Source organism: Lissotriton vulgaris, chromosome 1_1 (genome assembly GCF_964263255.1).
Source record: "Lissotriton vulgaris chromosome 1_1, aLisVul1.2, whole genome shotgun sequence".
NCBI lineage: Eukaryota > Metazoa > Chordata > Amphibia > Caudata > Salamandridae > Lissotriton > Lissotriton vulgaris.
Genome location: NC_141685.1, coordinates 268,420,951 through 268,444,978, shown reverse-complemented (window position 1 = coordinate 268,444,978; position 24,028 = coordinate 268,420,951). Strand labels below are relative to the sequence as shown.

Sequence of the window (24,028 nt, the reverse complement as noted above, 5' to 3'; positions counted from 1 at the left end):
ATTGTAAATGACAAAGCTATTATTTCGTTATTTTCAAAACCAACACATAAATAAAAAAATTGTCATTTACAATACCAATAGCTAAACTTTCCTAATGCGAGACCTATTGCATTGCAAATGCTTGTTATTTTTTCTACCTGTGTTCAAATTATTTATATGTATGCTGCCTTGCTTTGGATAGTGTCAGTTTAAGTAATGAATTTGGGTCATCTGTAAGCTTTCATCTGGCTATGTGGCATCCCTGTATTCACCCTACTGGACCATAATGCATCATCCTTATTCCCAACATAGAAAACTTCACCTGACGGTCAATACCGACGATTGCAGCTTCATGCCAAAGAAGGTGGCTGTATATGGCGGAAGTACAGATAACTTAAAGAAGCTTCGCGAGGTGTTAATCGACCAGTAAGTGCTGAGCGGTGCGGTGGAGGGTAGCGGTGGACTGTGTGATAATATATATATGTTCATATGTAATATTTGTAAAGTGCAAACCTAACCAAAAGGCGGCAGAACACCATACAAGATCAAGTCAAAGATGTAGTTGGCGAGATAGTGGAGTAAAGGTTGGGTTCTGAGATTTAGAGGATCTGTTACTATGTAGTGCTGTTTTACACATGTGTGTCAGCAGCTCTTTCCTAAATTGAAGCAGGGTTGGAGCAGTCCTGATGGGTACAGAGGTGTAGTTTCAGATCCTAGATACATGACTGATGAAAAGCTGTGTGCACCTTTGCATTCATCCAATGCAGTGACACCTACGAGTTAGGTTCTGGATAGCTCTCATGCAGAGTGACACCCAAAAAAAAAAAGGGCCGATTTCCCTTTAAATCATGCCTTATGTTGGGCTGAACTGGAAGTGAAAATAGGAAAGTTCCGTCAATACCTGCAGGTTGGTGCTTCAACATAAAGCAGACAAAGTACAGATGCTGCTGAATATGTCCCTGTATTGGCAAAGTACACCAGGTACAAATACAGCTTATTTCGCTGAGGCCAGCCCATATCATGGATCCTAAATCTGACTCAATAATAGCCGGATCGAGGATCGCCTTCATTTCCTGCACTGCCTACCTTTTAATATATCTCCCTGTGCTCTCTGTATGATACATTTCCAGTCAATCACCTAGTACTACGAGCAAGCAGCAGTGCTGCTGGATCAATGTAGTTTGCTAAGCAGCGTCTAATGTGCGTTTTAAGCATGGTCTATTGATTTGTGTCTCATCTTTTATGCCTGTCCTGTTAGTAAACAAAGCCCTTTTTGGCTGATGTGTACCACCAGTAACCCCCTTCCTGTGAAATGAACCAATAGAAAATGGTGCAAAATTCAGTAGAACAAAACCTGATTGACATTTCATCAATAGATAACAATCAAAAAGCCACCAAGACTGCAGGTAGCAGCCCTAGGTATTGTGCCAGGTAGTAAAGGCTAGTGTGCTTTGGTTAATTGGTTGTTCTCCCTGCTGCTGCATGGAAGAAAGTGGCTTTGTAGGCACCTACAGCCATATGAGTGCTTGTTCTGGCTGTTTTATAAGTTGAAATGTAGGTGCTAAGCATAGGATCATCCAGTTCGGGATCTCTTTAGAGGTACTGAATTAATGATTTTCCCATATGCCTTGCCGTGTCCACATATCTTTATGAAAATGCTGCATTGATCAATTTTTAATTGCAGGAACATTTCTTCTGCATATCCTGCTAAATGTACGTGCTAATGCCAGAATAAGAAATCCGCATACGCTGTGTAAGTCCTGGCGATGAGCATAGTAAACAACTTTGAAAGATGATATCTTATGGATGCTAGTAAATCTACCGGATTATGTTGGATGTCTCTGATATCAGTGAAGCATTGGCTTTTAGTTTCACTGAAATGTCTTGTGAGGATCTTTGGCAATTGGTTGAAACGTTTGCTTCCAAGACTTTGGGGCCTATTAACAAACATCAATTTATACATACAAATTCACTCAAGTGTGATTGTACTACTGCACCTATTAGTAACATTGCACTTTTTATGCTATTCACCATTTCTAAGTGTAAAGGTATTCCTAGGGGCAGAAGTTCAAGTCTCCTCCCCTTTGCAGAGCCTCCTTCACCAGGATTTACAAGTGTAAAGTTACTACCACTGTAGCTCCCCCTATGCAAAAGTATAGGGAAATTACTAAAACCTTAGTAATCTTAAAAAATATATTTATATTTAAAATATTTTATGTTGAAATGTTAATGTAAAATTCGTTTAATTATGTAATTCAGACCTGCAACTAATAACATGTTAAGCATATTACCTTAAATGTGTATTAACTATATTTATATCATTCAATATTATTTATTTAAATTATAATAATAGTTCTTAAATAAACGTTTAAAGAAAAACAGCAAAATGTTTAGTTTGTATTTTAAAATAAGCTTATTACATTTTATAATATAACAATTACTTATTCATTAAATATTTTATAACTAAACAAAATATATGTAAAAGTAGTAATTATTTTGTTGATTTAAAATTATTTCCTATGGGATGTTATTTTAAGTCCCTGACTCAAATGTTTTTTATGGGAGCCTGTTGCAGTTCCTGTAAGTGGTCATGAGTGGTGCTGTAATTACTCTGAAGCCAGGCAGCAGTCTGTTTACCACTGTTTTGGACCCTTTTGACTACAGTAACTCTGTGGCAGCACATGTGGCAGAGACCTCCGCATATAAAAATAGGAGTAGCACAGGAATGTTGTGGTACATGAGCTTTTTTACTGTATACCTACTAAACGGACTACAAAGTGGTGTTTTTGAATAGGCCCCCATGATTGTTTATTCAGTATCTTTATTGTTTTACATTAAATGCAGGAACTTGTATATAGGGTAGGGAGTGAAGACAGCAGATATGAATAAAACATTTGATTATGCAGGATCAAAACAATGTATAAAAACAAATTTTACAAACTGAATGGATTACCAGGAGGAACTTCATAAAGAAAAGAAGGAAAAGTTGTTAAGTAAATTAATTTAAGTGCATTGACCACCACAGTAACACAGGGCTGGAGAGCTGATTCCACCTGTGGAATACGCACAGCAGCACCCACCTCTGCTGGGACTAACTACCCTGAGGATGTGTAGAGGCGGCTGTGAGGCTGGCCTGTTAAGCTGCCGCGTCTGGAAGCAGGCCTTTTCAGATCACATTATATCCAAATCTCATTTCAGGAAGTTCACTGCTGTTCTTTTCACCAGGGAGGATCGGAATACCTGAAGGATTCCTTTTGACCTGTAAAATATTCATATACTATGTAACACAGGCATATTCAAACCACCTCTGTTCAGTAACTTAACAGTCCTACCTAATGCAATCTCCCACCCTCCCTGCCCCCTCCCACCCTCCCTGCTCAATAGTTTAAAATACTAACCTCTGCGTACCTCCTACTCTGTGCTCTTACCTTTTCAGGACTTTAACCGGGGATGTCTGCATCCTGGAGGACATGACGACTCACCTGCCGGTCATCGAGATGCGATTCATGGATTGTGAAGGTTGTACTACATAAAGACAAACACTTGTGGGGCAGTGCGCTGCTTTGATGCTAATGCCAAGTTGGGTGGGCTCCATTGGACAATTAGTGCCTCTGTTTATTATTATAGCTTAGTATTAATGCTCACCCCAAAATGGATTTGTTTGTGGCAGCCTTAATAGACAATTTGCTTACCAGATAAATTGTTCTTTGTGTCCAGAAGACGAGGATTTTGTTTGGCGATAACTACACAGGCGCTGAGCTGTAAAAGCAGTAAAAAGTGGCAGAAGTGCTTTAAAATGGGATGACCTAAAAATGTTTTGACAAGTCTCTCCCCCACCCCACCCTATAGAAATAATTCCATTTTGATACATAATATTATGCACACTGGAAACTGTGTGAACTGTAGGTGCTAATCAATCAATCAATGTATTTCTAAGCGCTCTAAATACCCGTGAGGGTCTCAAAGCGTTGGGGGCGGGGGCTGCTACTGATCGAAGAGCCAGATCTTGAGAAGTCTTCTGAAGGCCAGCAGGTCCTGGGTCTGCCGTAGGTTGGTAGGGAGAGTGTTCCAGGTCTTGGCGGAGAGGTAGGAGAAGGATCTGCCACGGGCGGCGGTTTTCCGGATACGAGGAACTGAGGCGAGGGCCAGGCTGACGGAGCGAAGGCTGCGGGTGGGGGTGTGGAAGCTGAGTCGATTGTTGAGGTATGTAGCTCCGGTGTTGTGTAGCGCTTTGTGTGCATGGATGAGGAGTTTGAAGGTGATCCTCTTGTTGACGGGGAGCCAGTGTAGGCTTCTCAGATGGGGTGTGATGTGGCTGCGTCGGAGGACGTCGAGGATCAGTCGTGCCGAGGCGTTCTGGATTTGTTGTAGTCATCGCAGGAGCTTGGTGGTTGTTCCTTAGTAGAGGGCGTTCCCATAGTCGAGTCTGCTGGTGACGGTTCTTCTCGTGTCGGGGGAGAGAGGTGTCCGTTTGAAGATCCTGCAGAGCATAATGATTCAGAAGCGCTGTTAGTAGATCACAATGTTTGGCATCCTAACACTTAGACACAAACTCAAAGAGAAGAATAGTAATGGATGCAGACAAGCTGCAGTGAGTGTCTAGTTGGCTGTGGAATTAATCAAATTACGTTGGCGGTAGAAGGCTCTGACTGTGAGGGCAAAACTCTACATGGAGAGCCAGGCACCGGTTTTCCGTTTGGTACTTTATCACTCATTTTCCAAGATAACTAACAAAACAACCAATGGCATTTCAGCCATATACTTATCACTTGAGGCTACTCAATAGCTTTGAGACGTATACAGGAGTAAGGCAGAGTAAGAACATACAAATACTTGTGCTTGTGTGTAAATACACTGGGGTGGATGAGGAGAGTTGGAGGGCCATGGGGCTTCCGAATGGGCAGGACCACAGCCAGCTCCGCACCAATCCGGGCACGAACTGCAGAAGTGCACTGTAGCAGGTCTATGATGGCCAGTGTTCACCGGCATCATGGGCATCAATCATTCCCATCTGCGGTATTGTGTCTAGTGTAAGCAGATAATTGTGCAGTAGTTGCCAAATAACTTTGGGTCTGGATGTGGGGGTTGTAGCGCGGCATTGAGTTCAATAGTGTTGTCACAGTCTAACATATCCTTCAGCCATTCATCCTTAGTAGAGACAGTAGACACTTCGCTAACAATGGCAGTGAAGAGCCGGGAACTGAGTGGAACAGGTTTGACATGTCCCAGCAAGGCCATCAGGGGATCCGGTTCAACAGTGATACCAGTCACTGTGGAGATCAGAGTGAGAATCTACAGCCAGCAATTTCGGACAACATGGCAGGTCCAGGCAAGGTGTATGAAATCTGTGTTATCATTTCCACACTTCACACATTTGTGCGATCGTGTGCCATCGAGGTTTGCTACACCTTGTGATGTAGTGTATGCTCAGTGTAGAAACGTATAATGTTTCAGTTTATGCCTATGGTTAGGGGCAATGAGCTTTTTTTGTGTGCAACAATAGCACCTCATCATACATGGTATGGGGTGCCCTATGTCACGTTCACATGTCGACCGAATACTCCCATCTCCCCCCAACTTCGGCCAAGACAAGCATGATCAAGCGAGAAACCAATCGTGACCCTTCACTGGCAATAAACACTAGCGCCAGTGGGGGAAGTCCTCCGGTTCTAGTGGATATGAGGTTTGCCGGGCGTGTGATGTATTGTGCAGACGCCAGAGGATAAAATTGTCCATATGTGTAATGACCCCCATATTGGCGATGTCCATGTGTGTGGTAACATGTCCGCCTGGGGAAAGGTCTCCCACTGAGTGCAAATAGAGCCTCTGTAAAGTACGTTGTACTCATTTTTCCTAGGTCGGGGGTAGCCAAGGATTATGAGTTAGTGGTATAGGCGAAGAGTAAACTTAGCCCACCCCCTAGGTATCAGCAAAGTTTTGCAAATGCCCAGCTGGTAGGAGAAAGCATTTGGATTGCAAATGGATCTCTCAGTATGCCCAGCGGTATGATAGAAGAGAGAGAAGTCTGCCCAGCCTGGTCCCTCTCTTGTTTTGAGTATGGTAATCTAGCATCTGCATGAAACCAGTAGTAAGAGAAGTGACATTGTGCTTCAAAAAATACAGCTGCATACCTGGTATGCCAAATCCTCCTCGCTCTTATGGTAGTGGCAGAACTTCCCAACGGATTCTGGGTCAGCAGCTTACCCAAATCAGGTGGAGCAGATAGCTCCTCACATTGGCAAAAAAACATTAGTCAGAGGAATTGTTATATTCATCCAAAAATAATAAAAACGTGGGAGGATTACCAATTTGATCTTTTGGATGTGCCCAAACATGGATAACGGTAATTTGATTCAGTGCTCAGTTTGCAAGGCCAGTTTGTTCACTGCTCGCCCATAGTTCAGTTGAATCACCATCTCTTTTTGGTTATGAAAAATAAAGTTTAAATATCTGGTGGAATCGTCACATCAGGTAAAGGGGTACTCCACCTCTCAGCGTACCGTGGCTTCAGTTTTGGGAATGAGCTGTGATTTGGTCCAATTAATGGAGAAAGGGCAGAGATGCACCCAAATCGAATGATTTCACGGATAATAGGAGCTAGGTTTGTGGCTGGGTTTCTAACACAGCAAAATATCATCCGCGAACATGGAGACCAAGAGTGACCCGGCTGGCATCGCAGGCTGCAATGTAGGTGCTGTTCCTGTAGCTGCCGGATCAGTGGATCCATGGCGATAATGAAGAGGAATGCTTACAGATGGCGTCCCTGACGGGTCCCCCTAGTCACTGAAATGGGGCAGCGAATGAAGCATTACCCTCAGTCTAGCCACTGGGCTAGAGTAGAGCAGCATAATAAGATCTAGGAATCCGCGTGGGAGTAACAGTTTGTACAACGAAGTCCTCAGGAACGGCCATTCTAGCGAGTCAAAAGCCTACTCTGCATTAAGTAGGGCAACCGCCGCTGGGAGCTCGGGGCAAATGCGGTCCAGCACTGCAAAACCAGTTCATAGGTTCAAGGTGGTTAACCTATGTGAAACAAAGCTAGTTTGTATCGGCGATAGAATTTGTTCCAAAAAGAACGCAAGCAGGTAGCAATCACTTTGGCGCAAATCTTATTGACGGTATTGAGAAGCTATAGAGGTCGACATGAAGATGCGTTTCTGTACCAGGCTTAAGCAGCTGTGTTTTCATAATCTCTCTCAGGGTAGGCGGGAGTCTCAAGTGCCTGTGCATAAACCTCCTAGAGATGTAGAGCAAGGTCATGTTTGGGTAAGGCCATCTAACCCTGGGGCCTTAGATCTAGTGTGTCTTATCGCCTGAGGGATTTCCTCACATGAAATGGGTGCTGTTAGAAATTCCTATTGGCCCTCTGTCAGCCAGACCATTACAACTGTGGTTAAGCAATCTGATATTGCAGTAGTGCCATCATCTGCTCTTGTGGTGTATTGCTGTTGATATTAGGGCATGAGTTCCTTAGTTATGCTGTCATTATCGACCGCAGTCTTTTGATCGGTAGTACGGAGTTCTGTCACATACCCCTTTGCTCAATAGCCGTGCCAGCATGCGTCCTGGTCTCTCTCCCTCTCCGTATCTACGCTCTTGCTTATATTTCTCTAGGTAGGCCAACTCTCACTCTTCAAGATCTCATGCAGCAACACTGAATGACAGTAGAGCTGTGCTTTAAGCCCCAACGGCACAGGTTCTTGGTCGATGTCTAACAGCTCCCGTTCAATACGGCTCACACTGGTGCGTATGTCTCGGAGTATTCACGCATGTATGCCAATGTATATGTAAGTTTTAAAGGCCTCTCAGCGAGTGGTCTGTGTGGCAACCGACCTAGTATTAAGTGTAAAATATTCTGTGATGGCGTCACACAACTCTGACTTTAATACGTATCATGCGTTGAATTGTCAGGAAAGCCACACTGTCTTACCAATCTCCCGCCATAAGAGAATTGCAGGACTATCTTAGCCCTGAGCATGGTCCGATAAAGTGTGAGTGAGATGTTTTGTTTTGGACAGCCACAGGGACGCATCCTGGGATAGGAACCAATGGTCTTGTTGGTGTTGGTGTTGTGTAACCTCCACGCGTCCACAAGGTTATAGGCCATGTTTAGAACACATTCCAGGAGCATCAAGTTAGCCTCTATCAGCCCCATGATTGCCGAAATTTCCTGATAGAAATCAGGATAGTGTAGGCTAAGGGCATACACATTGACCAACAATACTCTCTTGTTCTCCAATAAGCCAGAGACAATAACATACCTTCCAGCATTGTCTATAAAACTATTGTAATGTGTGAAGGGGATGCTTTTATGTATCAGGGTGCATACCCTGCGAGAGCAGGAGCTGTAATAGGAAACATATCGACTGTCCTCCATGCCAAGGCATATGACCAGGTGGCCCTGTGGGAAGGGTGCATCTCCTGTAGGAATGCCACCTTCATATCATATCCTGCCAGGTATGAGAGCACTTGCTTACCCTGTTGGGGGTTGTTGAGGCTTGGGATGTTTCACATCAAACATGTCAACTCCGTCACTCGTGTCCCCCTAGGCAGGGTCCCTATTAGGGGAGGGTATAATGAATAAGTGTCTCTGTGAGTGCAGTGAAGATATCACAGTGCAACCTGACAGTATATAGTTATGCAAACAGTAACAAAACACAATTAAAACATCCAGATTTTAGAACATCGGGCGAATCCTAAATAATCAGAATCAACATCCCAATTCCAGTCAGCGCTGTGTACACCTCGGAGGAGTGGCAACACCACGACATTTGATGCCTTTAATCTGTGATACCTAAACAGGAGGAAGTTGCGTTGCAGTATGGTAGCATCATGAGGCTCTCTATCGGTGTTTAGGAGTAGCAATGAGCAGGAAGGAAGACATATACAGCCACTTGGGGTGCAGGGCAGCGCCGGCAGGCAGCTGTCAATCTGGTGATTTGTGGGGTACATCGGCTTCAGTAGTGGAGGGGAAGGAATCTGGCATGGCGGCAGAGGCCCCTTTTGCCATGTTGTTTCCAAAAATCTATGGCCTCCGCTGGCATGGTCAAGATCCACGATTGCCCATCAACTTTCACTCACATGCGAGCTGGGTAGAACATGTTGTATTTTAGTCCTTGTTTCCTTAAAGTGTTTTTGACATCTGCAAATTTGCGTCTCATTGCTTCCCGAACCACCATGGTGAAACCGAGAAAAAGGTAGAGCCCTGGTAGTGCAGGGGGCCCGCTCCCGAGCCAGACGCAGCACCGTATTCTTGTCCCTGTAGTTCAGTTAGCGTACTATGATCAGACAGGGCGGTGCTCCGAGTTAGGGGGGAAGGGGAGGCGTGGGCCACGCAACCTGTGGGCCCTCTCCACAACAAACGTGTCAGTGAAATCTTGTCTGCTAAAGAGTTCAGTGAGGAGGCGCCCGACAGAGAGATCAGGCAGCTCATGTCCATGGACCCCGCCACCTCTATGATCCTGAGATTGTTTGATAGGACAGGGCCTTAAGATCCTCATTCTTCACTGCTGTTGATTTCTCCATTTTCTCTAGCCGTTTCATAACAGACAAGGCGTCCTCATCCATTTTTTAAATTAGCCGATACGCACCTTCGAGTCTGACATTATGGCGATCCAACCGCTTGCCCATGTGGTCCAATCTGTTCATAAGTGAATTAAAGTGGGCGCCAATAGACTGTAATCCAACGTGGAGTTCTGCCAAGTGCGGCCTCTCAGGGGGAGCATTGAAGCCTTGCTCCATTAGCTGTTTAAACAAGAGTTTCTTTTGGCTTGGGCCTCTATACCCTATTCCAAGCGCAGGAGAGGCCGGGAGGCACGAAGGGACCGTGCAGCGCTCAACTGACTCAACAAGGGGTTATTGGCTCTGGTGGGGCACTGATGGCCACCTTGCTAATCTAGGCAGCGTGTCATTGAGTACGGGCCCACAGAGCCCAAACACTGCTTCACGTGGCCTCATCCGCGGCAGTGGGTAAGGGGAGCAAGTATGATAATCAGGCTCCCAAACTCACAGCTCAATCCCCGTCTTCTGCACACCAAAGGTCAACGCTGGGAGGCGGTAGCTGGAGATAGGTGCTGAATCCTAATTGTGCATCCCTGCAGCAGGCCTTTGGCCGCTACCCAGCGCCTCACTGGGTAGGATAATCCGCACAATCACACACTCAGCCAGGTAGAGTCGCTCAGCAACACCCGGCCCATGGGCTCCACAACAGTCAGTATTGCATTGCAAAGTGCAGGTGCAGCGCACTGCCAGGCAGCGGCATCTGACCAGCCTAGATGCATGGCCCACCACTCACCCTAACCATGTGGCACAGCAGCATGAACCCGGCCACATCCAGCGTCCGACCTTATCATCAGCACTCTGATGCCACTCCTTACGATGGCCCCAGCAGCGATCAGCAGTGTGTCAATGGGGGCGGGTGTAGAAAAAGCAGGCCGGGCGTGCCAGCAGTGCTCGGTAGCCCCATCCTCAGGCTCACCCATGGTCCCTGTCACTGCAAGACCTCCAAGGACCACACTTGCTTTCCACTCCGTCCACGTGCATCCAATTGCACCTCCACATGTAGCTAGTCGGTTCAGCCTGGCATCCTGGTTCACCCCCACCTCCTTCCATCGCAGCATTGCAAGAATGGAACTGGATAGTGGGGCTCTCAGTGCCCGAATTTATCTGCCTTGTTTCCATCTTGGTCACCGGTGTGGCCACACTCCAAGAGTGAGGCATTCATACTATGTTCTCCTCCATCACATAAAACAATCATTGGCAATTCCAGTAGACCTAGCTCTAAAGTAATGTTGTGTGGTAATGTGACGCATTACAAGAAAGTTGCAATGGGAATAGATATGTATTTGTGTGGAATCAAAGAACTGCAGAATAATATTGGTGTAGTTTAAAAGGTCAGGTGACAGTTGCACTGTCAAGCACGATCTAAAAATCTTTGTACCTAAATTACTGCCCTCATCCCATCTGTGCTTCTGCCAGAGAAAAACAACAGATTATCTGTTTATCTAAGACAGCTATTAGCCTTTCAATGTCATGGCCCTGAAGTTCAAGCTCAGGCAGCTGAATAAATAAACAAAATGATCACAGCTGTTTGGAGGGCAAGCACTTTTTTGTGGATGCACACAACTTGTGCCCAGTCAAAACATGTACTCCTGGCTCTCAACATATGGGTGGAGCCAAAGACCCTCTCCTGGTGATTCTTACATAATTGTCTGGAGACAGCTGGACTGTCTAACCAGATCATAAAAAGAAAGCACATCCATATACTTACATTTTCTTATGTAGCTGAATATTTATTTATACTAGAAAAGGGCCACTTGCCCCATGTACTCTTCTAATTTCCATGCCTGCTGCTATAAAACATGCTCTGCTTAGTTTTTCCCCTGGTCATAGTTGTTGTGGTATGGTTCGCATCCTTTGGGGGTTAAGTGCTTTTTTTTAACTGTTTTCCTAAATCTCTTCATGCATTGGTGCTGAACCACACTCCAATGATTGCTCCACGTTTCAGGAGGAGCCTTCTTGTGTCAGAGCCTGAGGACACTGTCTGCCAGTGACATTTATATCATTAACCCTTATTCTGGATTTGCACCTCCACTTGAAGCTGTTTCTCTACCACTTTGTTTGTACCTTTGAAGCACTTGAATATGCCTACTATAACTGGTTTCCTCAGGCTCTGAGACGACGTAGCAGCTCTCTTCGGTAATTTCTGATGCTTTCCTTGCACCACCCTGAGCTGTGTGCTAAACCTAATCTATATTAATACTGCTGGTGATGCTGTGTGTAAAACCTCACATTCTATGTTTGCATGGTACTACACCTTCCTTTTACCGTTGTCCCTTTTCCTGTACTTCCATCTCTTCTCAAGCTCACTGCCTCACCACAAGTGGAAAACTATGATGTTAACCAAGAGTTATCTTACATCTCAAATTGCACCCAGGTCTTCTCTTCCCTTGATGCATAGCTTTGCACCCAGGCTGCATGTTTTCTAGTTTCCTTCTTAATGACCACTCTTGGTGTTTTCAGTGGAATGGCAGTCTGCTTGGTAGGTGTGTTCCTAAAAGTGCAAGTCAGTTGTACTAGCGCTCTATTTTTAATATGTATCCCTTCCAGAGCTCAGGGAGAGAAACAACCTTATTGAAGTACGTTGTACTATTTACTGCACAGGCAGCATTTAAATGACATTTTGTGAGGGTGTGGCCGACGCCCAGCAAGATGACCACCTAGTATGAGGATTCCCCTTGGATGATTGAGAAATGGGGTCATACAGGCACCCACAGGTCGCTAATGTGGTACTACCCCTCAATGTTTATCAGAATTCATAACCGACCAGATGATCCACCTGGACTGTCCTTAGATGCATATGAGTTCCGGGAGAGATCACTGCCGTGCTACTTCTCTTGCAATTGGAGAGACCTGTGAGCCTTTCATGGGCCTCATCCTGCTCCAGAATCAATGCTGGGCTCCCATCACCTAACAACTCACACCAAAATTGCCTTCTTCCAACGACATTCAGTCTGACAGTCTCTTTCTTGTCAGCTCTGGAACACCTTCATGATCGTCAACGCAACCTCTGAAGACCTCACAGCACTGTCTCAAGTCTGCTATCTTATTGCTCACCTTCCCACAAAGTACAATGTCCCATAATCAATCTCAAACATGAGAGTCTGGCGGTGTGGCCCATGATGAGTTTTTTCCCCCACTACAATGCTCATCTTGCTTGCCCTCATATTGTGGATCCAATCTATCTTGTTATGTTGTGTTAATAAGTTTTATAGAGCGCGCGATTACCATATGGCATCTTGGCGCTCGTGTCATTATACCCTATTTAGAGTGATCAAGGTAGAGGCTTGAAAGTTGTTAGCCTATCAAGACTGCTATTATGGCGAGCTGCTGAAATAATAAGTTTTCAGTTCCTTCCTAAATATTTAGTGATGGGACTGCTTTCTGAGATGTGACTGCCATGTCCTTTAGGCTTGTCCTGTCATGTATACCCCTTTTTTACATACATTGTCCCATTCACAAGACAATAACGGTTCTGAAAAAGGTGACCTTTTACATAGTAGTTTGCTTCTGTCTCTTTGACACCAGGCTCTTCGTATTTTATCGTAATCCTTGTACCAGACGTACATAAACATGTCCTCAGGCACTACATAAATATTCTGTATATTTTTATCCTTGACCAACAGCCCTGCTGTGCATGATCGCATTGTTTGGAAAAACATTTATGATTGTTTTCAAAACGTATTGATTCAAGAAGAAACCCTGGAGTGGCTTATCTAGTATATAAGACCCTGATTCCCCCCCTTAAAATTAGAGGAGAATACCTTCCACCCTGACATGGGGTCCTGCATGCTGAATCTTCAGCCCTCCGCAGTCTGACATTTCTTGCGGGGTGTCATCCTCGGAGCAGAGACGGGGTCCTTCATTCTTTACCATCAAGTGAGGGGGTTAGTTCTTCCCTAGGGGATTCTTGGCTATACACACATATATATCTATAGGGTTTATACATACTACACCTACATATCTAGTCTAGGTACGTTTAGGTAAATTGTGTAGGGCGCACATTATAGGAGTATGCAAGTGCTACGGTCTTATCTGAACTGTATATGTTCATCTTCTTAGCACTATCGTAGAAATGTATGTTCGAGGCATGTGGGCTGCTGAATTCATATCTGTGCATAGATCGCCGCCTAGTGTTGGGTTCGCCGCCTAGTGTTGGGTCCGGATGATTGCACATTGTTGTCCTGGAAAAGTCTTCGAAGTATCACGAGATAGGTGGCTCCTCCCCTGGACTACAGCGCGCATGGGCATCCTCTCCATCCTCAGATTGTTTTTTTCCGCCATTGGGTTCGGATGTACTTTCCTTTACTCGAAGTTCGGAATCGAAAAAAAGTTTCTAAAAGGCCTTCGGACTCGTCGGTATTGTTTTGATCGGTGCAGACAGATTTATTTACAGTTTATTCACCTCAGGACGTCGAATCGGGCCTTAGACAAACCAATGGCTGTGCAACAAAAACATATCGAGCCGAAGAAAATCGACCCGAAGAAAGGCATCGAGCCGAGACAGCAAATCATCGGTCCAAAAACACCGGTTCCGAAGATGCTACAAAGTCATAAGGGGACTATCGTAATTGGTACTTGCGATTTCTTTCGTATGCTTCTGTCTCCTAATTGTCGCAGCAAATATGTTTTACACAAGACTGACGCTGGACCAATAATTTAATTTAACTACTTATTGAAATGTCCTAACGACCATTCTGTGTATTTCCTGAGAATAAGTAAGCACAATTAACTGAGCGAAAAGTACTTTACTGTTTTCCTCGATACCTGAGGAATCAGGGTTTTCATGTTCAGTGGTTGCCAGAAACTACCTATACCACTGTAAGATACAGGGGGATGGTAGTGGCACTGTAGAGCTAGCTGGTCTAACAGCTGACATATCCTGTGTGGTTGTCCAGAATCGGGTTGGACACCATGCCCTCAGTTTAGGCCATCCAAACGCACAGGTCGTGGGGATTCCTAGGAACTACACGACAAGACAGGAGGGAGTTTCATCATTTGGAGAAGGAATACAGAAATGCCTTCCTCCCTATTCACATCTTTTTATTCTGGGTACACAAACTTGCCTGGCTGTACTAGATCGAAGAGTACAAGAGGGAGTGCACTATTTAAAAGTGATCAGTAGAAAGAGGGGCCTGATCTAATGCAATACCAGATGGGCACATAATAGAGTCTTAAATGTGATTCTTGCCCTAACAGGCAACCAGTGAAGGTCATTGATTGCTTTGGATGCTGAACAGAATTTGGGAAGGTTTTTGAAGACTCTGGCAGGCAAATTTTAAGTGTTTTGTCCGCGCTCAAGATATTGTCTGATTGAGGTCATGTAACAGTCCTAACTTAGGCGTCTCAACTTATCATGGTTGTCGTCGTTCACTACTGTACTCATCCCGGTCCATGCTCGTGTGTTCGTTCATGAGAACCTGACTTTTATACAACTTCTGCTTAATTGTGCAGTTTGCGTACTAGCTAGGTCTTATGTGACCCTTGTAACTGTGTCTTTGGACCGGAAAATTGCTTAATGTTACTCCACGTATTCTCATTTTCACCGTTTAATTCTAGACATCCTATTCCTTTCCACATTTTTGGCTTACCACTCTATTTTGGATACCCATCGGACAGCTTAGCTCACCTTTTACAAGCCTTGAAAAAGTCCTTGTGTAGGACGAAACACGTGTTGGTGATGTTTAATCCTGCTGGAATAACCTGTGCTTTGGAATCATAAGAATAAAGATTGAAGATAATAAAAAACAAGTGGACTATATCTCAGAACTCTATCATTGCCATTGAATATCATCTTATTGCATGTTTCTGTGTTTACTCTATAAATACTAGAGTTTCACATACTAGGGGCTACTTATTTTTGCCCTAACTGTTATAACTATTGCTCTATAGGAGTGCTATCCTCTCTATTTTGTTTAAATTTTAAGTGTTTTGTAGTTTGTTCAGATTGTGAGACTTAGACAGAGAACATTGCAGTAGTCTATTTTGGATATGACAAGCGCTAGTATGACTGTTTTTCTAAGTTCTATGGGAATAAAAGTTAAGGTTTTCTTCAAGATTTTTTTACATTAGGAAACTAGATGATGTAACCTCTTTAGAGTGGTCGAGGAAGGAAAGATTTGAATCAAAAGTGACTCCCAGATTTTCAGACTTTTGAATTGGACAGAGGAGAGCCCCAAGGCTGGACAGCCACCATGAAGAGTTCCAGAAAGCATGGTTTTCCAAATAATAGCACTTCTATATTATCAGAATTTTTTTTAATTCTTCCACATACAGGTGACAATCATCAACAGAGCAAACACAAGGAGATGATGGACGGAGTGCTGAAACTTTTCAAACATATGGCCCTGTCTAAACTGGGGTGGCATGTTGAGCAAAAGAATGATGGATTTAACCCAGATCGCTTGACTGGGGGTGAATGTTTTGGTTTGTTCTGAATTCCGTCCATCAATTGTGTGTCTTTGCTTTCTCACTCTAAGTGCACCGGGTATGCCCAGATTTGGGTCCTGGGCTCACTGTGCCACTGGATTCAAGCTATTCTGGCTGATAAGGGTTGAAACCCCGAAACCAGTGTTAGTATGCTTGTTTCTGTTCCAGGGGGGAGTGGCTTGGCAGTTCGGGCTGGACTGTTCCCATGAGGCACATGGTCAAGACTGATTTGCGTATGGCCAGGTCTAAACTGGGGTGGCATGGTGAGCAAAAGAATGATGGATTTAACCCAGATCTTTTGACTGGGGGTGAATGTTTTGAATTTGTTCTGCATTCCGTCCATCGATTGTGTGTCTTCTGACAATCATCAACATACATGATCCGTAACCTTTGACACTGTGTTCGGGTCAGTGGACACTGATACCACAATTTGGATGTCATTGGCGTGAGATACAACTTAGAACCCGAAAGAGCACACCAATCTAAACAGAGGAGTGATGTAAGCATTAAGTAAAGTAGGACTAAGTGAGGCACCCATGGTAGCGAAAAGGGATCAGAAGTAAAGCCTTCCAATTCCACTGATTGCTTTTGGTTGGACAAAAGGGATTTTAGCAATCTAAGGGCAGATATACCAATGCTTTCTAAATGGTTTACTAGGAAAGGGTGATTAACCATATCGAAAGTGGACGAAAGATCCAGTGAGATCAAGGCTGCACTGTCTCCTTTATCCACTATAGTTTTAATAGTTTCTGTTGCAGCTAATGAGTCGATTTCTGTGCAGTGATATGACTTAAATCCATGTGGAGCAGGGTCAAGGCTGTTAGAATTTTCAAGGAAGATGGAGAGATATCCCGATTCATGTTTTTTTGTAAACTTTTGGCTGGAAGTGGCAAGTGCGATGGTCCTGTAATTGTTCACATTTGCGGGTTTCAGGGAGGGATTTTTTAAAAATAAAGGCAAGATGGATACCTTTTCCCAGACCTCACTGAAAATGCCTGACTCAAGTGCCATGTTGAGTAAAGGCGTTAGATAGGTAGAGATGTTTGCAGAGACCGGTTGTAACACCTGCAAAGGGCAGGGTCCTCAGGGGGCTCCAGACTTAGTGGAGGTGATCAGATTAGAAACTTTCTCCTCGGAAATAGGAGTAAAAGATCTCAATACCAAAGTAAGAGGACCATCATTGTTCTCTGAGTGGTCAACCTCAGAGTCTGCTCCTGTATCACAGTCTAGAATATTAGTTGCTATCTTGACATCCTTAAATGTATTATTTACTTTAGACTAGAAAAAAATAATTCAGGCAGTTCATTACATAACATTTGGCTGGGGGCTGCAGCCTTGGTGTTGCCTCAGGATGGTAGTTATTTAACTGTTTTAAACAGTTCTTTAGAATCATTTTCAGCTGCTCTGATGTATTCTTTGAAGAATATGTTTTCCTTTGTATCCACATGGTCTCACATCTGACTGTACCACCAAATTTTAAAATGGGTGATGGTGATACTAATTAACTAGGGTATTAACTATCTGTTTGAGGGTGCAGCTTACACATTTCTACATCAAATGACTCAGTTGGTCTCTGAAAGCTGCCTCATCTTGTTACTTTGGCTCGCAAGTTCATCAATGCTAAGTTTTTCCTTCCATGTGTTTCTCTCTCTGCCTATTACCAAGGCTAATGGAAGTCGTCTACGCAAAAGGTACCTATTTGTAAGCAGTTTCTGTTCTCAATGTTGCTGATGCTGACTTTCATACAAATCTGTGAGCTGCAAGCTTCACTAACACTTGAGAGATTTTGCCTCAAAGAGTTTCAGAAATTGAATATACATTAGTTGTATCAAAGATGAGAAAACATTCACTCAAAATCAGCATGAAGATCTCACCTCAAAAGTGTCTGAAATGAGAAAGGACCAAGATGAGACGGAAAACCAATATTGAAGAGGAAATCTGCTAATTTTTGACCTCCCTAAAGGCTCTGAGAACAAAGCTAATTCATGTTCTGAATGTGTTGAGGTATTCTGGGCATTTCCTTTGAAAAGACTTTGAAATAGAAAAAGCACATTGAATACGCTAGAGAAAAATTTCTCTAGACAAAATAAAATCCTTAAACTCTCCCAGACCACGAATCCTCAAACAATTATGATAAAATAACCAGAAATGATGAAACCACGTATCTGCGAGCACCGTAGCAACATCAGGTGTAAGCGAAATACAACAAAAATGACCAAACTCTTTTTACAGACAGGGCACACCACTAATGACCTCAGGTGGACAATTATTAAACAAATACTAACCACTGGGAACACACAGCAATTCCTATTAGAGAAAGAACAGATATGGGTATATAGACTTTCTACCCATAAACAAGGATTCAATGACAATATTTCCTGGGACACACTGAACCAGAGGTAAAACACCAGAGATGAGAATCCTTGGGGTGACCTTCCATACATAACAGAACAGAATTATACTAGGACCAACCTTTCACAATGGGTGTCTGGTACATGAAAACTGTCAGAGACATACTAGGTTTCCGAGCTTGCACACATTAATGACCCCGCCTAAAGAGAGAGCAAAATCAACGACTTTAAATATTCTGAGTCTGCACACATTGTCAACCCTTTATACCAGCAGGATAAATGGCAGGCCAAAATACGGGGGCATGTCCCCTGGATTAACAGTATGCAAAAACTCCAGGAGACAACCAAACTAGACAATGTATAGCCACGGCTATTACTTTACACAATGTTGTGCATGATGCCTGATGTCCCTTATGCTACATAGAATTATGATATGCTTGAATACCAGAGGACAACCGCCCGGTTAATACTTGAGTGTGGGTACCACATTGTTCAATGTAATGCAGGCACTCATTATTCCTTAAGAACACGTTTATAAAGGTTTGGCCCAGTCAAGCTCGACAAACATGAAATTGGTTGGCCACTCGAGTTTGACAAACATGGATTTATAAAAATACATGAAAAAGATTTGCCCATTCTAGTTCGGTAAACCTGAATTTGCTAAAATACATTGCCTCAATAAAGCTTGACATGAGCCAAATCAGGCAAGTAAGAGTTAAACTAGCATGGAAAGAGGCTAGTGTGCTGACGTCAGAATGCTTGTCGTGATGATGCACAAGGAAGCAGCCTCAGAGACCAGCAAATATAACAAGAGCGGCACCGGAGACAAACTATCCTCGGGATCCCGGGCCAGGACTAAATTAGATGGCAGATGCGGGCGCTCACATTGAAGAAGTATGTAGGGCACTTGCCTAATCGCACGCCAGCGCACTGACAGACATGGGCTTTTCTCATTATGCTTAACTTACGCATTTCTATGGTTTGACTATAGGCAAGGCCCAGCCAGGATCCATGAAGTATCGTACACTTGCGATTTACGTAAGATATGAAGACAGTTCCTTTTCTCCGCCGTGCTTGGCTTGATTATCACTGCGACAAGAAATTGAGTTTTTTAATTTGGTTGTTACCCACAATCTCAAGTTAATGATCACTTTCTCTCCTTATATTCAGCAAGCTGGAGAGCCCAGATTATTCAGCCTCTCTCCCTTGACAAGGAAATTTCGGCAAATCGCACGTATTTCCCCTTAGAATAGACCACACATCTAGTGTCACAAGTGTGGTTAGAAGCATGCGCATGTTGGATAACCTGTAAACATGGTTGTCCGCAACGCACATCAGGTGGAATAAATGAGTGCAGATCCAGGCATGTGGATCTTGTTTTATCACACCTGATGAACCTAATAATCTTATTCCTACTGTTGGATGCATGATTTGCCTGTATGTAGGATTTTTAACCTCATGAGTTATTTTGCCTTCCAGAACAAATCGTTGATAGCCGAACCGTAAGTTTGCGGTTAACCTTTCACTGAATTTGTGCACCTTAGCGAGTGCACACATCATTCCACTGGTCCTGAAGAAAGCCTTGCTATTAAGCATTGAAAGGCTGAAACATGTAGACCTAATCACGACCGTACCACGGGTATTTATGACCAATTAAATCACAGAGAACATCCCTCTACTTTGTTTTAAATCTTGTCCTTTGACCCCACTAATAAATTTCAAGGTGACATAGAGGCAATTTTAACCACTTTCACTTGTCACTCACTTTGCACTGTTCAAAAAAATCCTGCTCCGCTGTAATCAGGCGTCGTAGCACACCTGAGGTACATGCCTATGATGAAGCATGCCACCAACTAGGTTGGTGGGTGATGTTCTTTTTGAAATAGGAATTGCTTCCTTTTTTCACCACGTTAAGTAGTAATCCTTTCCTGGGATTACTCCTTCTTTGTTGACTGTGTTAATGTAAAAGTGGCCCAGGAGTAGTTCCGTCATACCCTTTGTCTCTTTGTGTTTTGTGATACCAGTCTCATACAACAAGGTAACCATATAATGTGAGATCTCATTTTGTTTTCAGTCTATTTGGATGATATCCTTTTGGAAAACCACAATTGTGCAATACTCTTCAACAGGGTTTTATCTCAACAGACCTTCCATTCTTGTACCATATATTCCTTCATAATATGTTATGACTAATATTAGATTGCAGTCATGTGATAAATATAAAGACAAAACCATACTGTACAATGAAGGAAAATTATGAATTACTGTAACAAACTCAGAGATCACTTGGTCCTCTTATAAAAAACTATATTGTCGGAGGTGGAGGCTACTCAGGTGTTTTCACACTGAGCCAATGAAGCTACATGGTCAGCTGCCCATTAAAAGAAAAGATAGTGTCTGATTTTGATCTCCAAAAAATGTCTGTATTGTCAATCCATACTAATATAATAAAGAGAGAGACCAAACCTTTGAGGCGGGTAATCTCAGGAACCACAGCACCAATCACAACACCCAATATAGCGTTGGAAAGGGCAGTTGCAGCAGAAGGACATAGGCTATGCAGACGCCCATTTAAAAGGTAAAAGAACTGTGCCAGCAAAGTAGTCCCTTGTGGGCGTGTCTGCGTTGGGCTGTGGGCGTGTGCTGGGGGCGTGACAAACGCTGGGGGCGTGTGGGACGTTCCGCCGTTCGTGCCATGTCTCATATTGTGTGCTAATCCCACCCTGCTCCCTTTAAATATCCCTGCACCCCATAATCATAACCCACCCTTACTCCTTAAAATACCCCAACACCCTTAAACACTAACCCATCTTAACCCTATAAATATACCCTGTACCCCAAACCCAAACCTATCCCTAAACCCTAAAAATACCCCTGTACCCCAAAAGCCAAACCTAGCCCTGAACCCTATAAATACGCCTGTACCTCAAAACACAAACCTATCCCTGAACCCTAAAAATACCCCTGTACCCCAGAACCCAAACCTAGCCCTGAACCCTAAAAATACCACTGTACCCCAAAACCCAAACCTACCCCTAAACCCTAAAATACCCCTGTACCCCGAAACCCAAACCTAGCCCTGAACCCTTAAAATAACCCTCTACCCCAAAACCCAAACCTACCCCTGAACCCTCAAACTACCCCTGTACCCCAAAACTCAAACCTAGCCCTGAACCCTAAAATAACCCTGTACCCCAAAACCCAAACCTACCCCTGAACCATAAAATACCCCTGTACCCCAAAACCCAAACCTACCCCTGAACCCTAAAACTACCCCTGTACCCCATAACTCAAAACTATATCTTTACTCTTAAAATACCCAAACACCCCAAAACATAAACCTCAGTACCCCAAAACATATACCCCTACTTACCTTATCCAAACATTAAACAAGCACTGGCGTTGCCAATAGGTCTCGCAGTAGGAAAGTTGGAGCTATTGGTTTTGTAAATGACAAAGCCCTTTATGTATTTAAAATGATAACGAAAGTGAAAGGCATTGTTATTTGCAATTGTAATGGCTCCAACTGTCGTACTGCGAGACCTATTGGCAACGTGAGTGGTTTTTCGTGTGTGAGTGGCATTGCGTGTGTGAGTGGCATTGCGTGTGTGAGTGGCGTTGCGTGTGTGAGTGGCGTTGCGTGTGTGAGTGGCGTTGCGTGTGTGAGTGGCGTTGCGTGTGTGAGTGGCGTTGCCTGTGTGAGTGGCGTTGCCTGTGTGAGTGGCGTTGCCTGTGTGAGAGGCGTTGCATGTGTGAGTGGCGTTGCATGTGTGAGTGGCGTTGCATGTGTGAGTGGCGTTGCATGTGTGAGTGGCATTGCATGTGTGAGTGGCGTTGCATGTGTGCGTAGTTGAGTGGCGTTGCGTAGTTGAGTGGCGTTGCGTAGTTGAGAGGCGTTGCATGTGTGAGTGGCGTTGCATTGTGAGTGGGTTTGCGTAGTTGAGTGGCGTTGCATGTGTGAGTGGCGTTGCGTAGTTGAGTGGCGTTGCGTAGTTGAGTGGCGTTGCGTAGTTGAGTGGCGTTGCATGTGTGAGTGGCGTTGCATGTGTGAGTGGCGTTGCATGTGTGAGTGGCGTTGCATGTGTGAGTGGCGTTGCGTAGTTGAGTGGCGTTGCGTAGTTGAGTGGCGTTGCGTAGTTGAGTGGCGTTGCGTAGTTGAGTGGTGTTGCGTAGTTGAGTGGCGTTGCGTAGTTTTGTGGCGTTGCGTAGAGTGGCGTTGCATAGAGTGGCGTTATGTGAGTGGCGTTGCATGTGTGAGTGGTGTTGCATGTGTGAGTGGTGTTGCATGTGTGAGTGGTGTTGCGTGGGTGCGTTGCGTTGCATGTGTGAGTGGCGTTGCATGTGTGAGTGGCGTTGCGTGTGTGAGTTGCGTTGTGTGTGTGCATGGTGTTGCGTGTGTGAGTGTAGTTGCGTGTGTGAGTGCATGTTATAAATAATTTCTTTGTCATCAAATGCGTCACTTACATTTTTTAAAGTGTTGTGAGTTCTATGTAAAAAGAAAGGATGGAAGAGCGTAGTAGGAAGGATGGCCTATGGAGTCATGGGACAAATGTGTCTAAAATCCCGTGTAATATTTTCTGTTAATTTTCACTCCAAATAATTTTCAAGATGTGGCGAAGTGGTGTGATCTGCCTGTGCAAACTGAGTGAGCAGCAGTGTTGGTTTTCGAGGGTGTGCATTTATGTGACGAATGTGTGTTGTGAATGAGACTGAAGTTAAGACAGGGTGTGATAAGGTAAGGAAGGGTGTGTATGCTTGCAAGATGCACGTGTAAATGTTGTGAACGTGTGCGTGTTTCCGTGGATGAATGGCAAAGAGATAGAGTCTGAGGGCTATGTGTTACTGTCGTGCGTGTGGATGTGCCTGATCGGGATAGAATAAGCAAGAGCCACGACCAGAAAGCTGATTTGGGTGGACTGTTTGTGCATGTTGCCTTGCGTGCTGAATGGAAGTAAGAGATGATTTGGTGTAATTGTTTCAGCAATTGAAAGACAGGGTGTTATGCGTAAAAGGACCAAAATAAGTGCACGCCTGAATAGGAAATGGAGAAAGGTGTAGATGAATGAATGAGACAGAAGGCAGGGGGCGTTTGCTTGCAAACTGCACGTTTAAATGTGGTCAACGTGTACGTATTTCCGTGCGTCAATGGAAAAGAGAGAAAGTCTGTGAGCTGGTTGTTGTGCATGTTTGCGGGCGTGATTGGGATAGGATAAGAAAGAGAGACGAACAGAGACGTTTTTCGTGTATGTGTTCCAGCAATTGTAAGACAGGCAAATTATTTGATTTTATGGATTTATGAGGCCGGTTCAAATGCACCTGCTGCACGAAAGGAAAGCGTGTCTGTGATAGAGTGTGTGCAAGGGAGAGTGGAGACACATGGTGAGCTGTGCTTAGTGCGTTGTCGGTGACAGCACAAGTCACCACCAAAAACAGAAGTTTTTTTTGTAATCCTACAAAATTTTTGTAGGCTCATAGTGAATGTTTTACTTTGTCCGCACACGTAAAATGTCGTCTCATGATCGTCGTTTTGTTGTGGGTGAATGGCCTAAGCAGGCACTTAGGGATGTTGCTATGCATGTTTTGTGTGTAACTTAGCACTATGAAACGTAACTATAAATGAACCATAATAAGACCATTGTACGTGCATGTAATCGAATGTGTAAAAGAACGTGCCGCTTGACACATTGTTTCTAAAGTTGCTTCCCTTGCTT

At 44.1% G+C, this 24,028-nt stretch overlaps 1 protein-coding gene across 1 annotated transcript in view; it reads left to right on the top strand.

The window, feature by feature from the left end:
- Positions 1–24,028, top strand: part of LOC147746889 (E3 ubiquitin-protein ligase HECTD3-like) — a 523,212-nt gene that overhangs the window by 148,427 nt on the left and 350,757 nt on the right. The window contains exons 6-7 of the mRNA XM_086952298.1: positions 292–405; positions 3,416–3,498. Coding sequence (XP_086808424.1) covers positions 292–405; positions 3,416–3,498 — 197 coding nt within the window. The remainder of the gene's footprint in view (positions 1–291; positions 406–3,415; positions 3,499–24,028) is intronic.